At 36.9% G+C, this 12,621-nt stretch overlaps 1 protein-coding gene and 1 long non-coding RNA gene across 2 annotated transcripts; both read left to right on the forward strand.

Annotated features, from left to right (window-relative positions):
• The first annotated feature begins 844 nt into the window (after positions 1–844).
• Positions 845–4,503, forward strand: LOC123718203 (venom serine protease Bi-VSP-like). The gene is made up of 4 exons (XM_045674644.1): positions 845–1,002; positions 1,084–1,163; positions 3,404–3,549; positions 4,393–4,503. Exons 1-4 carry the CDS (start codon positions 974–976, stop codon positions 4,501–4,503), a joined length of 366 nt encoding a protein of 121 aa, XP_045530600.1. The 5' UTR covers positions 845–973.
• Positions 4,504–4,962: 459 nt separating this feature from the next.
• Positions 4,963–7,505, forward strand: LOC123718036. The gene is made up of 3 exons (XR_006754900.1): positions 4,963–5,104; positions 5,938–6,073; positions 7,441–7,505. It is a non-coding gene; the product is annotated as an uncharacterized LOC123718036 (long non-coding RNA).
• Positions 7,506–12,621: the final 5,116 nt, after the last annotated feature.

Consider the following 12,621-nt stretch of genomic DNA (forward strand, 5'->3'; position numbering starts at 1 on the left):
GAAGTCTTTGTATTGAATTTGTCATTAATCATGGATCAACCGGATTCGTGCTTTTTGTCGGGAAGCGCACCCCCCACGCTTTGTGGACGCCTACTTCATTCATTGGGTTATGGTAGGAAGGATCAGGTCGTGGTAGAGATCGACGGTCCTCACGTTGAAGGGCGCACTGGTCGTGATTCATGATCATGAATGAAAATAATAATCATACAACTATGTATTGTCATTAGAAAAGTATAAAACTAGTAGTTACAAGAAACCTACAGCAATGAGCTGCATCATCAATAGCATGATACCAGCGTGGATGATGCAAATGCCAAATACATGTTTAGAAGAAGTGAAGATTTAAGTGGGATTTGGTTGATAGTACCGGTTGATAGCTGGTGGTTTGTTTAACGAATAAGTATCGCAATGCAGCGAGGAAATTCCAGCATTAAAGGTCTAACACAGGGGCCAATTTTAAATTTTGTTTTATTTTTCTACTAATTCTATATTATTATTACTATATGGGTTAAGAGTATTGTAAAAGCTGTATATTTGTGTGTTGGAAATAAATATCTATTGTAAGAACGGCTTCCTAGATAGACACAGATTTTTTTTCAGATCCAACGAAATGCTGATTCACCTGGCAATAGTGTTCTCACTTTTGGCTTGTACCAAATCTCTAAATGAAGGTATTTTATTATTACTCATAAACATTCAAATTTAGTTTGATATAGTTCAGGCCAGTACAACGCTCAAAGCTCCATCTTTAGTGTGGGCTTCAGAAGACAGCATGAGCTATTACTCTAGAATTAATTAACAGACTTCGTATTACATGGATCTCAATTTTTACGGTAAATGAACTGCGTTGCAAGACTTGGTTTTACAAGTCATGTCCCAATTTCTTTTATCAACTTTACAGGAGACAGCTGCACCATTATGGATGGCTCTCCTGGAGTTGGCAAGGCGATAAACGACTGCCTATACGCAGAAGATGACTTCAGAAGGCATCTTAAGCCAAGTGTAAGTCAACTGTCAACTTAACCAGCTCCTAGTCCAACACTGCTCAAAGAGTTGAGAATCCAATAATTTTGAATGTTTCAGAAATGCGGACACAGTGATTTTGATCCAGTCATATGCTGTGGGGAATCACTTGGGGTTACCACACCTAAAATTAAGGGAAGGTAAGCGACATCTCACAGACAGATGTTTAGTCAAAGATTTGACGGATGTTGCCGGACCAATACTCTCAGTCTTTTAAATCGCCGAGGTTTACACAAAATATTTGTAAACCTGCCACCTACACCATGCGTCTCATCACGTCATTATACTCATATCCCAATTCGTTTTTATTTTATATACAAACATTTGTAGGAATATAGTCAGACCTGGTTAATAGGGAACTCAAGAGACCATGATTTTGTACCATTTCAAGAGTTGTACCACACATACACATCAATTATATTAGAACATAAAATTTAAATGTGTGCGTATACATACACACGTAAGAAGTGAATCTTCTTTATGATCTTATTTTTCGAAAAATGATCTTCTAAATGCAACTTTAGAGAAATTGGTTAAAGTTAAATTAGATAAAGTTTAACAAAAGGCTATTATTGTCATAGACATGAATACAAATAATACATTTTACGTTATTACTAGTAAGATTATTACAGAATTTCATTAATTGTAATAGAATTATTACTATCATTGTTATCGTTTTTATATATTTGTGTTATTAATGGCTTCGAATTTCTTCGAATCAACCGTGGTATGAACAAGAAAAAGATGGCGCGTTGCGAAAAAATGTGACGCATAATCGAAAAATGTGACGGTAAATATTTCCAACGTCGATAATGAAGTTTCATTTCAATAAATAATAATTAAAACTAAATAGAAACGCAATCCTCAAACCCTGGTCTGGAATAAGTATGGGTTTAATAAAACTACAAATTTTATTGTATGGCGTTCTAATACTTTAGCAAAAGTGTTTAGAATACAAATTGGCCTATTGTCTCATCCGTTAGATTTGTCTCCAGAATTATGCACTGGTATTATATGTGCTGTTTTCCATTCATCAGGAAAGATACCAAATGACAAAGATTTATAATAAACAATTCTTAACGGCAGTGAGAGAACATACACGATTTTACGAAGTGTGGCGGAATCTTTTCTCAAAGTAGTTCAGACCATTTTCAACCCCTTATAACTTCGATGTTGATAAAACTAGAAGCCTGATTATCATCATATTTTTAATATTGATATAGTCACTATAATATGTTAGGTCAGCTACGTAATAACTTAAGAGAAAAGATCCCTTAAGTAGGGACTGAAATACGACTTCGTATTGCATGGATCTGACTTTTGACGGTTGAATTGCGTTGCGAGACTTTTTAACTAGTCACGCTTTTAATGGCATTCAATTTTACGTATAAAGGACCTATCCGGTCGCCAAAATCCAAAAAAGTACATTTTTTCTCTCCATATTTTCATTTATTCTTGAAGTAGGGCGGGCAAAAAATATAATATGGTGGAGTTGAGTAGTTTATGTATCCATTTTGAAAGATCGATACACGATTTAAATAACTTTGCTCGATAGAAAAAAATCCAAACCTAGCCAATTTTTGAAACTTTGCATTCATTTTGTGACGAAAATGTATATAGAAAATGATTTTGAAGTTTACATTATATTTCATCGCAAGCCAAGTAATCCAAATCAGATTTTTTAAAAGTAAAATTAGATTAATTTAATGTTTTACATAACTAATTGTTATTACGGGCCGGCGCGCCTCAGAGCTCCAGTTCTCCACTGCGCACAGCAGTCCACCCCGAGACACTGACACACCAAATCGTGCTGCCATATGGCCTTAAGTTAAATTGTGTCCTCGTTTTTTTATACACAAAAAACATCTACAATGGAGCAACAGAAAGAGATAGAGCTTCAGTTTAAATGTGACAAAGCAGAGAGAAGATGACAAAAAGCGTATGATAGTAAGTTTCTAGTGTTCGACTTGTGTAAGCTTTCGCGGAAGCTTAAAAGGAGTATTAAGATTATCGATGGCCCTAAATCCCCTGCATCATAAGCACACCAAACACACCATCACGAAACACAGTTGAATTAGGTATTACTTAGTAAAATGTTTTTAATATTTATTAATATTCCTTTCGTAAATGTTTGAACCTTTGAGAAGGAAAACATGGTGAGGAAACTGAGTAGCCATATTTTAACATGACGTCGTGTGACAGACACAGAAGGCTGATCGCTTACTTGCCTAGATCGACAAATCATGAAATGGATACAGAAGAGGCCCAGACCTAAAAAGGTTGTAACGCCGCTGATTTATTTTTACCACTAACACACATATACTTATTATATGATATAATCAGTTCAGTGTCAAGTACTTAAATTGAACTTCAATTTCAGAATGCCTTGAATACCAAGAGAAATATGTCTACCCATGCTGTCCTGGGCCTACCACTGGTAACATCAGGGTTGATGAGTGTACTCATAATATAGAACAGCTAGTCACAGGAGGAGTAGACGCTTATAGGGGGGAGTTTCCTCATATGGTGAGTTACATTCCAAGCCTGCAATATCAGAAGTTAAGAAATCAGACTTAAAGCCCTTGGCCCTAAATTAAAGCCCTAAATTATATCTAAGAATAATTTAACCTAATACGCAGATACCTGATACGTATATATTAAGCTCTTCATGTTGTTTTTCTCAGAGTATGGAATATTCTTCAAGCCAGGTCAGCACTGGTTAAAATGGCTTTCAAAATTTTTTGAAGTTACGCTTTAATCAATGGTCTTACGAGGGAGGGAGTACTGTCCCTCCAAATTAAAGGGGGAATGATTGACCAGTTCAACGTGACTAGATGGCCTCTTGGGACCTTGGGCCGTAGCGCCAGGTGGCAATGATTTAAATGGAATCCCGCTGATGGCCTTAACAACTCAGCTCAGTAGCTCGGCCATAATGGGCATTTCATGCGACTAGTGCTGGGGCGTCTCTTGCGAGACACAGATCTTGGCTTGGGCCGTTACGGGGTGGTAATTTGCCTGAGGTGCAGGACGAAAGCTCACTGCGTGGACGAAGTACGAAGGGACCTCACCTTCCCAACTGAAGGCGGTTTTTTTACCCTAATCTGACTAGTGGCTCAGCGCTGCTATTTGTAAAATTGCAGATGTCGCTACAAGTCCAAAGATTTTTATATCATATTTGATTCGTCTCTTTCATATGGCGTCTTTTCTATGATGAAAAAGAGACCTGGGGTGGAACTGATGATCCTCTTGACCTATTATCGAATTAGACGGAGCGATTTGTCAGCCCCTAATTGATTATGCTGTCGTAAACTTCTTAATCAACATATATAGTGACTATTAAGAACATGATGTATTTTTTTGAATTTCCAGGCTCTCCTGGGCTATGGAAATGATAAATTAGAATGGCTTTGTGGAGGTGTCATAATCAGCGAACGATATGTGCTAACAGCAGGGCACTGCACGTACAGCTCATCTCAGTAAGTAGAGCTTTTTGCTGTTTTATTAACGAATCGAATTTTGGACAATTCCAGCTGTTAGCAATAGATGCCGTTGATAACAATTATCATAATTCTCAATCTTGTTTAATAAGAATGACTCTTATTAAACAAGAAATTTAATGAATCAATATAATATTTTAATAATTACATTACTTAGATAGAGATACGATTATTTAAATGATTCTCATCTTTGGGATTGATTTGCTAGAAGAAGAAACCTAGTTTTAGTTGGTGCGTTGGAATATACTCGTCCATTAAACAATTAGAGGTCGCTTCCCTCAGGGAAGACCACCACCGGAATTTAATTTACAATTCGCTAGTTCACAAAAGAAAGTGTCTCGTCTCTCTGGCTGTGACGCCACTTGAGGCGATATTACATCAGGTGAGCGTCCTGTTCTATAAGAAAATTTCGACCGTGTAAATGATGTTTTCAGTTGTCCTGTTAAGAAAATCCGAGTTGGTATATTAAAACGAAGTGATGCCGTGGATTCGTCTAAAGAATACAATGTGGTGGCGACCAAGCATCCAGAATACCATCCTCCGGTGAAATATCATGATATAGCATTACTACAGACTGACAGAGAGTAAGTATAGTATTTCCTAATTGACCTATTTTTTTTTATTGAACAGGGGGCAAAGGGGCAGGAGGCTCTAATGTTAAGTGATACCTCCGCCCATTGACACTCTCAATGATAGACGGCGAGTGCGGCAGGTCTTTCCTCGAAAGACCCTTAGTCAAATTGGTTAGGAAATACTTCAGTGGGCAGACGGACCCACATAGTGGTGGTATGCCCAACGTCCCGTGTGAATGCGAGTAACTCAAAAACCACTTAACAGATTTTAATACAGTTCACGCCATATGATAGTTCGATGCCTAAGGAAGGTTTAAATATATAAATAATTATGGTTTTATGTAAATTGACTAATTTACGATTTCGAAGAAATTTGATATCGATCGCAACGTCTTTGTTCGCATTACCTGCGCTGATCGTTTCAAGACTCAATATTGAAGCCGGAATTACCATCGCTGACGGAGGCTTTAATTTCTTTTAGTATTGAAACAAGTAGGTTTGGAGCTGACTTCAGCGTACCACTCTAATCCAGCAAAGCAATGGAATTTCTTTCGCGCACTTAAAATTCGCTCGAACGGGGAAGGAAAAAAGCTTGCCTTAAACCCAACACGACAGCGTGTGACAGACACAGGGAACTGATCACCACTTAACTGTTACATTGACTAATCATTAAAAGGTCGGCAACGCACTCGCGAGCCCTCTGGCATTGAGTGTCCATGGGCGGCTGTATCACTTAACATCAGGTGAGCCTCCTGCCCGTTCTATAAAAAAAACATTAGATAGACAAATCTGAGGCCTGGACCTAAAAAGGTTGTAGCGCCAGTGATTTATTAAATTTTTTTTAGTATAGAACTTAACAAGTACGTCGTGCCAGCGTGTCTTCATGATGGCGGCGCGGACATATTCAAGAACAGCGCCATCGTTACCGGTTGGGGAACGACGGTTTATAAAAGTCGGGATTTCTCGGATGTACTCCAAAAGGTATTTTGATTACATAGTCTGAAATCAGGTAGTGACTTGATGGACAGGATCTATCGTGAAATACGTGTTAAAAGGAAAAAGCGTTGTAGCAATGCTCTTATGTTTTAATTATGCGTTAACTGGCGGTTTTTCCACCGCTACCCATACCTCTCTTCAATCAGCAGGTCATGTCTTAGCGTTGTGATGAGCAAAGAAGCATCTGGAATGGACTATCTGTTTCCACCGGTTTCTTTCCAATGCCTCTCTTATAACAGTGTACAGTTTTGAGGACGATGAATCTCATTAGATCGGTCCATCTGGTTGGTGAATGGCCACTTGATCTTTTCCCTTCTGCATTACTACGATCAGTTTCTCCAGATCCTCTTCGCATTGTGTAATAAGACACAGCTGTCGGCATATGTAGTTATTATCGTAATTTTTAACAGTTAATTTTCAACCGGAGTGCTATAACTTCAAATTAATATTGTATACTAGTTCGTGCGAGCTGCTGACGCATAACCACCTCTCCAGGATGCAGCTGGCAATGTTTTCCAGCTCATTCCAATAAATTGAAACATGAAAAAAGCTGGCGTACTGCTTTGTTGTTTTTTACAAGTTTTTCCACTTCCCAGAACCACACCAGCCGCTACTTGGGCAGGTGACGGTGTGTTTGCTTATTAGTCATATATATTAACTATCTATATCAGCGGGCTTAGTATGATATTTGAATTTGTAGCACTACCCCATGTAGGATTATAAGTTTTATAGGAATTAATATAATCATACAAAACATCAAACTCAAACACAAAATAACTTTATTCACGTCAACAGAAAAGATGTTATATTAATTTTAAATTTACATTTACTACCAGTTCTTAAGTCAAAGGCGTAGAGCGGGCAAGAAGAACTGGCAAGAAATTTTCCGTCACTCTGTTTAATCCCTAAGTTTTGAGTCATACAAATTGTTTGAACTGGAGCAAATCAATCCTAATGATTAGGATCTAACAACCCTAGGAATTCCTAAGCCCTGCAGATGTAGCCTAATACATAAATAGTGAATATATATGTTTGGGATGTCTGCACCAAGAGACCTAAGGCAACATACGGAGACCTACGGGTAGGATCAAGGTAGGTTCTAGGTGGTGGGATTATCTCAAAGCTATCGTGCATCACCACGACGGGCTTGAAGGAGTCTTCGCCACTTTGAGAGGAAGCGAGAATAAGACAGAACAATATTCAAATCTGATTTATTATTCTTTGCGTTTTTTTCACACATACATAATATTATTCTTGTGTGTAGGTGTATAGAACAGCCACGTGAGCAGTGAGAGCCGTGTCAGGAGTTGGTCAATGTTCAAATAAAATCGGAACAGATATTATATTTTCAGGCAAGAGTCGAGAGATTTGAAAGTGTCGAATGTGAAAAGAAGTATAATCATATCCGCCTGATGCCAAATGGATTTAACTCAACAATCCAACTGTGTTATGGAGATCGATTTTCCAACAGGGATACTTGTGAGGTACGGCTTTTTCTTTGTTACAAGAGGCAAACTGGCAGGAGGCTCATCTGATATTAAGTAATACCGCCGCCCATGGACACTTCCACTGCCTAAAGGCTCGCAAGCGCGCTGCCCGCGTTTTAAGAATTGGTACGCTCTTTTCTTGAAATACTCTAAGTCGGATTCGTTCGGAAGCCACTCGAAAAGTATCTAACATTTTGCGCTGATGAAGGGGTAGTCGCCGAAACTGAAGCCTATTTTGAGGCCGTAAACAATTGTATCGCTCTCGAAGGCTTATTGAAGTTCACCATGTTGTGGCACAGTGTGACACAGTAAGAGAAAGTCAAACCGATGATAAGTGCTATTGAATTCTGATAATAAGTATTATATTGTTTTGTGTGGTGGTTTAAAACCATCCTTACTGTTCTGCGTTCGCTTTCATGACAAACAGTATCACATAATATGTTATGCTCTTGCTTCGTTAATTTTGTTCACATTCACACCTTCTCTATCTTCTATTTTAACTGTAAATCCTTTTATTATGTTTAATAAAGTTATTTTCTTTACCATTGTCTATTACGCTTTCCGTTACGACATTATTATGTTAGATTCCTGGACCGATTCTTGCAATCTCTTACCAAGTTAACTTTCAGTTTTTAATAATCGTTTAAATATTATCTTGTATGATCTAAGATTCTGGTTTCTCCGTCAGCTTTTCTTATTCAAATCTTCTTAGTAGTCTTCATTACTGATCATGCTTGTCTTGAAAAGCCCTAAACATCGACTTGGTGCTTCGTAGTGCTCGTAGTTAGTCATTAACAGTTAGTCAAGACTATGCATTTCTCTTGGAGCTCTTGGAAGCTTCCATGTGTGCGAGGAGACAAATGGATAAATAAACCATACAACCTTAATAAGAATACATTTTCATTCAGATAATATACGACACAAGCTGGTGAAGGCCGCTCTCAGTCTCCCATTTACTTTAAGATGTTCATGTTTGTCGCACACTTTTCGGTCATCATTCTGTTGGATTACTAGACCTTCTTGCAGAATCTCTCTCTTTAACATACCTTTCTCGCTTTCTTTCTCTTCTGTTTTAAACATGCATCAAGTATCACGGAACTATTGTCATCCACAACCCAGGGGCTGACTAGTGTGGTGGTTGTCACAACCATATTTCTGTCATAAATAAATTTCTTATATAATCTCTAAGATTATGGTTTATCCATCAGCTTTTCTTATTTAAATGGAACCTCCTAACAATCTTAAACTATGAAACTTAATTCCTGCTGATAACCAACTGCTAACTTTTCAAAATAACCTTGGATATAACGTCGGTTTAAATCTCAATATAACCTCGGAATCAGCCAGTCATAATGAAGGATAAACTGTTTTAGTTGTTAAAATAAAATTACTTTGAGTATTTAAATTATGACAGCGGCAATGTTGAAAAAGAAAACCAGTTGTAAAATATTGTGTTAATCGACACAACTGTAAGCTTTGAATTGTGTAAGCTATCGTGGAAGCTTAAAAGGAGTATTAAGATTATATTATAAGATATTCATAGCGCTGAATCACCAGAATCATGAACACAAATACATTGAATAATCTGCTGAACCTTTCAAATGCTTGAACCTTTTTATATACGTATTCCATCTTGGGCTATATCTTTAGTTATCTATTAGTCATAATTTTTATTGCTGGTTTGCGGGTGACAGTTCTTATTAGAATAATTATTTCAGGGAGATAGTGGTTGACCCCTGCAAAAAATCCACCCAACCATCCGCTGTATGTACTCGGTCATTGGGATCACCTCCATGGGCAAATCGTGCGGTTTAGCCGGTGAACCTAGCATTTACACTCGGGTGGAATATTACCTGCCCTGGATCGAGGAAGTTGTTTGGCCTTAGATACATTGATTATATATTATACTGTTACGGAATATTTAACTTGCAAAAACAAAAACAGTTTATCGACGATTTTGTATACAATTTCGAAATAAAAAGAATTCAATAGGAATAGCTTTTTAGTTCTGGCCCTCAGATCTGTTTCATTTGTGAATAAGTAAGTGATAAGCCTGACACACGCTACATTTCTTGAAAAAAAGGCAAATTGGTTTCCTCGCGATGTTTTCTTTCACCGTTCGAGCGAATGTTAAATGAAAAAGAAAGTGGATCACTGGGTGAGAGCTGAAGTAACTAGACCAACATAGCTCACCAATTGTTAAGTAATTTTCACAGACACATTTTCGCAATGTGAAGCCAAAGCAAGTATACCAAAAAAATGTGTGCGTGTACTAGTGTACACACGTAAGAAGTGAAACTTCTTCATGACCTTATTTTTCGAAAAATGATCTACTATATGCAACTTTACAGAATTTGGTTAAATAAGATAAAGTTTAACAAAAAGCTTTTATTATCATAGACATGAAGACAAATAATACAATTATTTCATTTTATTACACGCACTCGTTTTATATTTTAATGGAATCTCGCTGTTGGCCTTAAGAGGCTCTTAAGGGCAGAACTAGAAGTAAAGGTGCTACGTGTTGCGCACTCCCTCGAGTCTCGAGAGGGGTATAGATATTTTCGCACGCACGGGAGCGGTCGTATAGTCCTTGAAAAGGTTATTTACGATACCAAGGTCATAGAACCAGTCTGTTGCACAGATCCCCATCATCCAGGACGTTGCGACTACTGAATGCTGTCTCCAACACTATAGACATATTTATATAATCGCAGAGTGAATTCACAGTAGCGATATTGTGTAAATTATGTGTTTAATATTATATTTTGATTATTTAATGTTTCTCATTATCGTATTGGCGTAGGCTGTAAGGATATTGTATGTATTTCTGTAATAAATAAATAAATGTATTTATTTCCATGTAATTTGTTTTAGAGTTGATTGTTTTAATATAATATAAGATGTTTATTAAATAGAATTAACTAGGTATAAGTATTGTGAAGTTCCATCGTAAAGAATTAAGTATTATGTGGAAATATATATTTTTTCAAAAAAATTTGGGACATGTCCCCCATTAGTATAGCATCCTAAAATTCTTATGAAATATATAACATACATAATTATTAATTACAAAATGAATTGTTTATTTATTTACACTTCGTTACACTACAAAATAAAAATAAAAATTAACATAATTAAATCAAAAGGAGGGCAACTGGCGGCCTTATCGCTTACGAGCGATCTCTTCCAGGCAACCACTGTGAGTAAAGAAAAAATAAATGTATTAAATAAAATAGGCAAGTAGTGCAAAATACATGTAATAAACAGTTATTAAAACAAAAACTAAACAGGAATAAAATATTAAAGATACATTAAAGAGTAAAAAGACACATAAATCACGATAATTTAAGATAAGTCTCACGTCAGTTAGTAGTTAGTAAGAAAGTTAGGGATACGTTGTGGACAGGTAATGTTTGTACAGAAGAAATTTAAAGGAAGATAGAGAAGGAGCTAAGCGAATAGGGACGGGAAGTGAATTCCATAGCCTAACTGCGGAGACCTTAAAGGAATCGCCAAGAAAGGAGGAGTTATGAGATGGGATTTCAAGGGTATAGTTTTCGGAAGAGCGTAAGCTATAGTTATGGGCTCCCAAAAAATTGAAATCATTTTTGAGATAGGAAGGAGTTTTAGGGTTGAACAGGATGGAATATAGGAGATGAAGAACATGAGCATCACGTCGCTGACGAGTTGGCAACCAGCCTAGCCGCTTACGGAACGCAGAGATATGATCGTACTTTCTTAGACCGAATATAAATCTGATACAGAAATTTTGGAGACGATCCAGTCTATTTAGCAATTCCTCGTTAAGATCGGAGGAGCAGGAATCGGCGTAGTCCAGTAAAGGCAGGAGGAGAGATTGCGCCAGTGAGGTTTTGTTCCCATAAGAGAAAAGGTTTGGGGAAGAATTGAAGAAATTACCGAGTTTAAGTTAGAATTATGTTTTTTTTTCTAGACGTTGGGCTACTGTTGGGACACTGATCAATCCTATATTTAAAAGTGTCCAATAACACAAGTAGTGTTGTAGCTGCCTCTATTAATTCGAAACTATTTTGGTATTTTTCGTATTAACGCATTGGCGAAGAGGCTTAGTTACTGCAGCTTAAGCGGTTAAAAAGATTCGCTCACTAACTGATGTCGATACAGCTAGACTTGTTTATTTTAGTAACTTTCACAGCTTAATGACTTAAGGCTTATCATGGGGTCATGCTGCTGCTGTCGAAACTATTTTCATCCCGCAGAAGAGGACTATTCGTGCAATGTTTCATTCAATGTAGGGAATCAAAAAAAATATTATGTATGTTTACAAAAATAGTGATAACTTTGCTAGAATAGAACATAAGCACAATGTTAATACTCGGAACAAACGCAGGCTGCAATTTCCGCGTACAAGACTATCTAAAGTAAAGATATTCTTTAATAAAATCCCAGACGCTCTTTTATCTCTGCCTTTTAATAAATTTAAGAAATGTATTATAAGCTGTGTATAAAGGCTTACTACAAAGTTAACGATTATCTAATTTATAAGGCCCTGGGACAAGTGCTAGACGGGCTACTTCTAATTAATTTGCGATATTTGTTTTAAAATAAGTGTTGTTTGATGATTTGCTATTTTAAAAGAGTACCGAGTTTTTTTACGCCGGCTTTTTCTCTCGGCCTACATCCTCTGTCTTCTTTGCCGATGAGTTCATCTTCTCCGATACAAATTTAATGACGTGGAATAAGTGATACTTGTATGTTATGTTCCATAATAAACATATTTTATTTTATATATCTTGTTCATATTTTTTTTTTACCTTACACTTACACTGATTCAAACGGCTTGTTATTTTTAATCTTCTCACAAGGCGAATAGCCTTGACATTCACGTGATGGTGGAGCCTGTTCGTGGGCTCCAATACATAATGTAAAAAATACTGTTTTTGCTATATATTTCATCAGAAAAAAAAAACTTTTTTAATTCGGCCCAGCGGTTGCTTTCTAGTCTTGGAAAATGTTTGATTACAATAAAATTATTGCTAAATAATAAACAAGTTGCTTCATAAA

This window comes from Pieris brassicae, chromosome 14 (genome assembly GCF_905147105.1).
Source record: "Pieris brassicae chromosome 14, ilPieBrab1.1, whole genome shotgun sequence".
NCBI lineage: Eukaryota > Metazoa > Arthropoda > Insecta > Lepidoptera > Pieridae > Pieris > Pieris brassicae.

Excerpts from the sequence above, each read along its gene's own strand:
- LOC123718203 (XM_045674644.1), top strand. The coding sequence starts at position 974 with ATGACTTCAGAAGGCATCTTAAGCCAAGT. Across the intron at positions 1,003-1,083 it reads GAAGGCATCTTAAGCCAAGT|AAATGCGGACACAGTGATTT; the intron begins GTAAGTCAACTG and ends TGAATGTTTCAG. Across the intron at positions 1,164-3,403 it reads ACACCTAAAATTAAGGGAAG|AATGCCTTGAATACCAAGAG; the intron begins GTAAGCGACATC and ends CTTCAATTTCAG.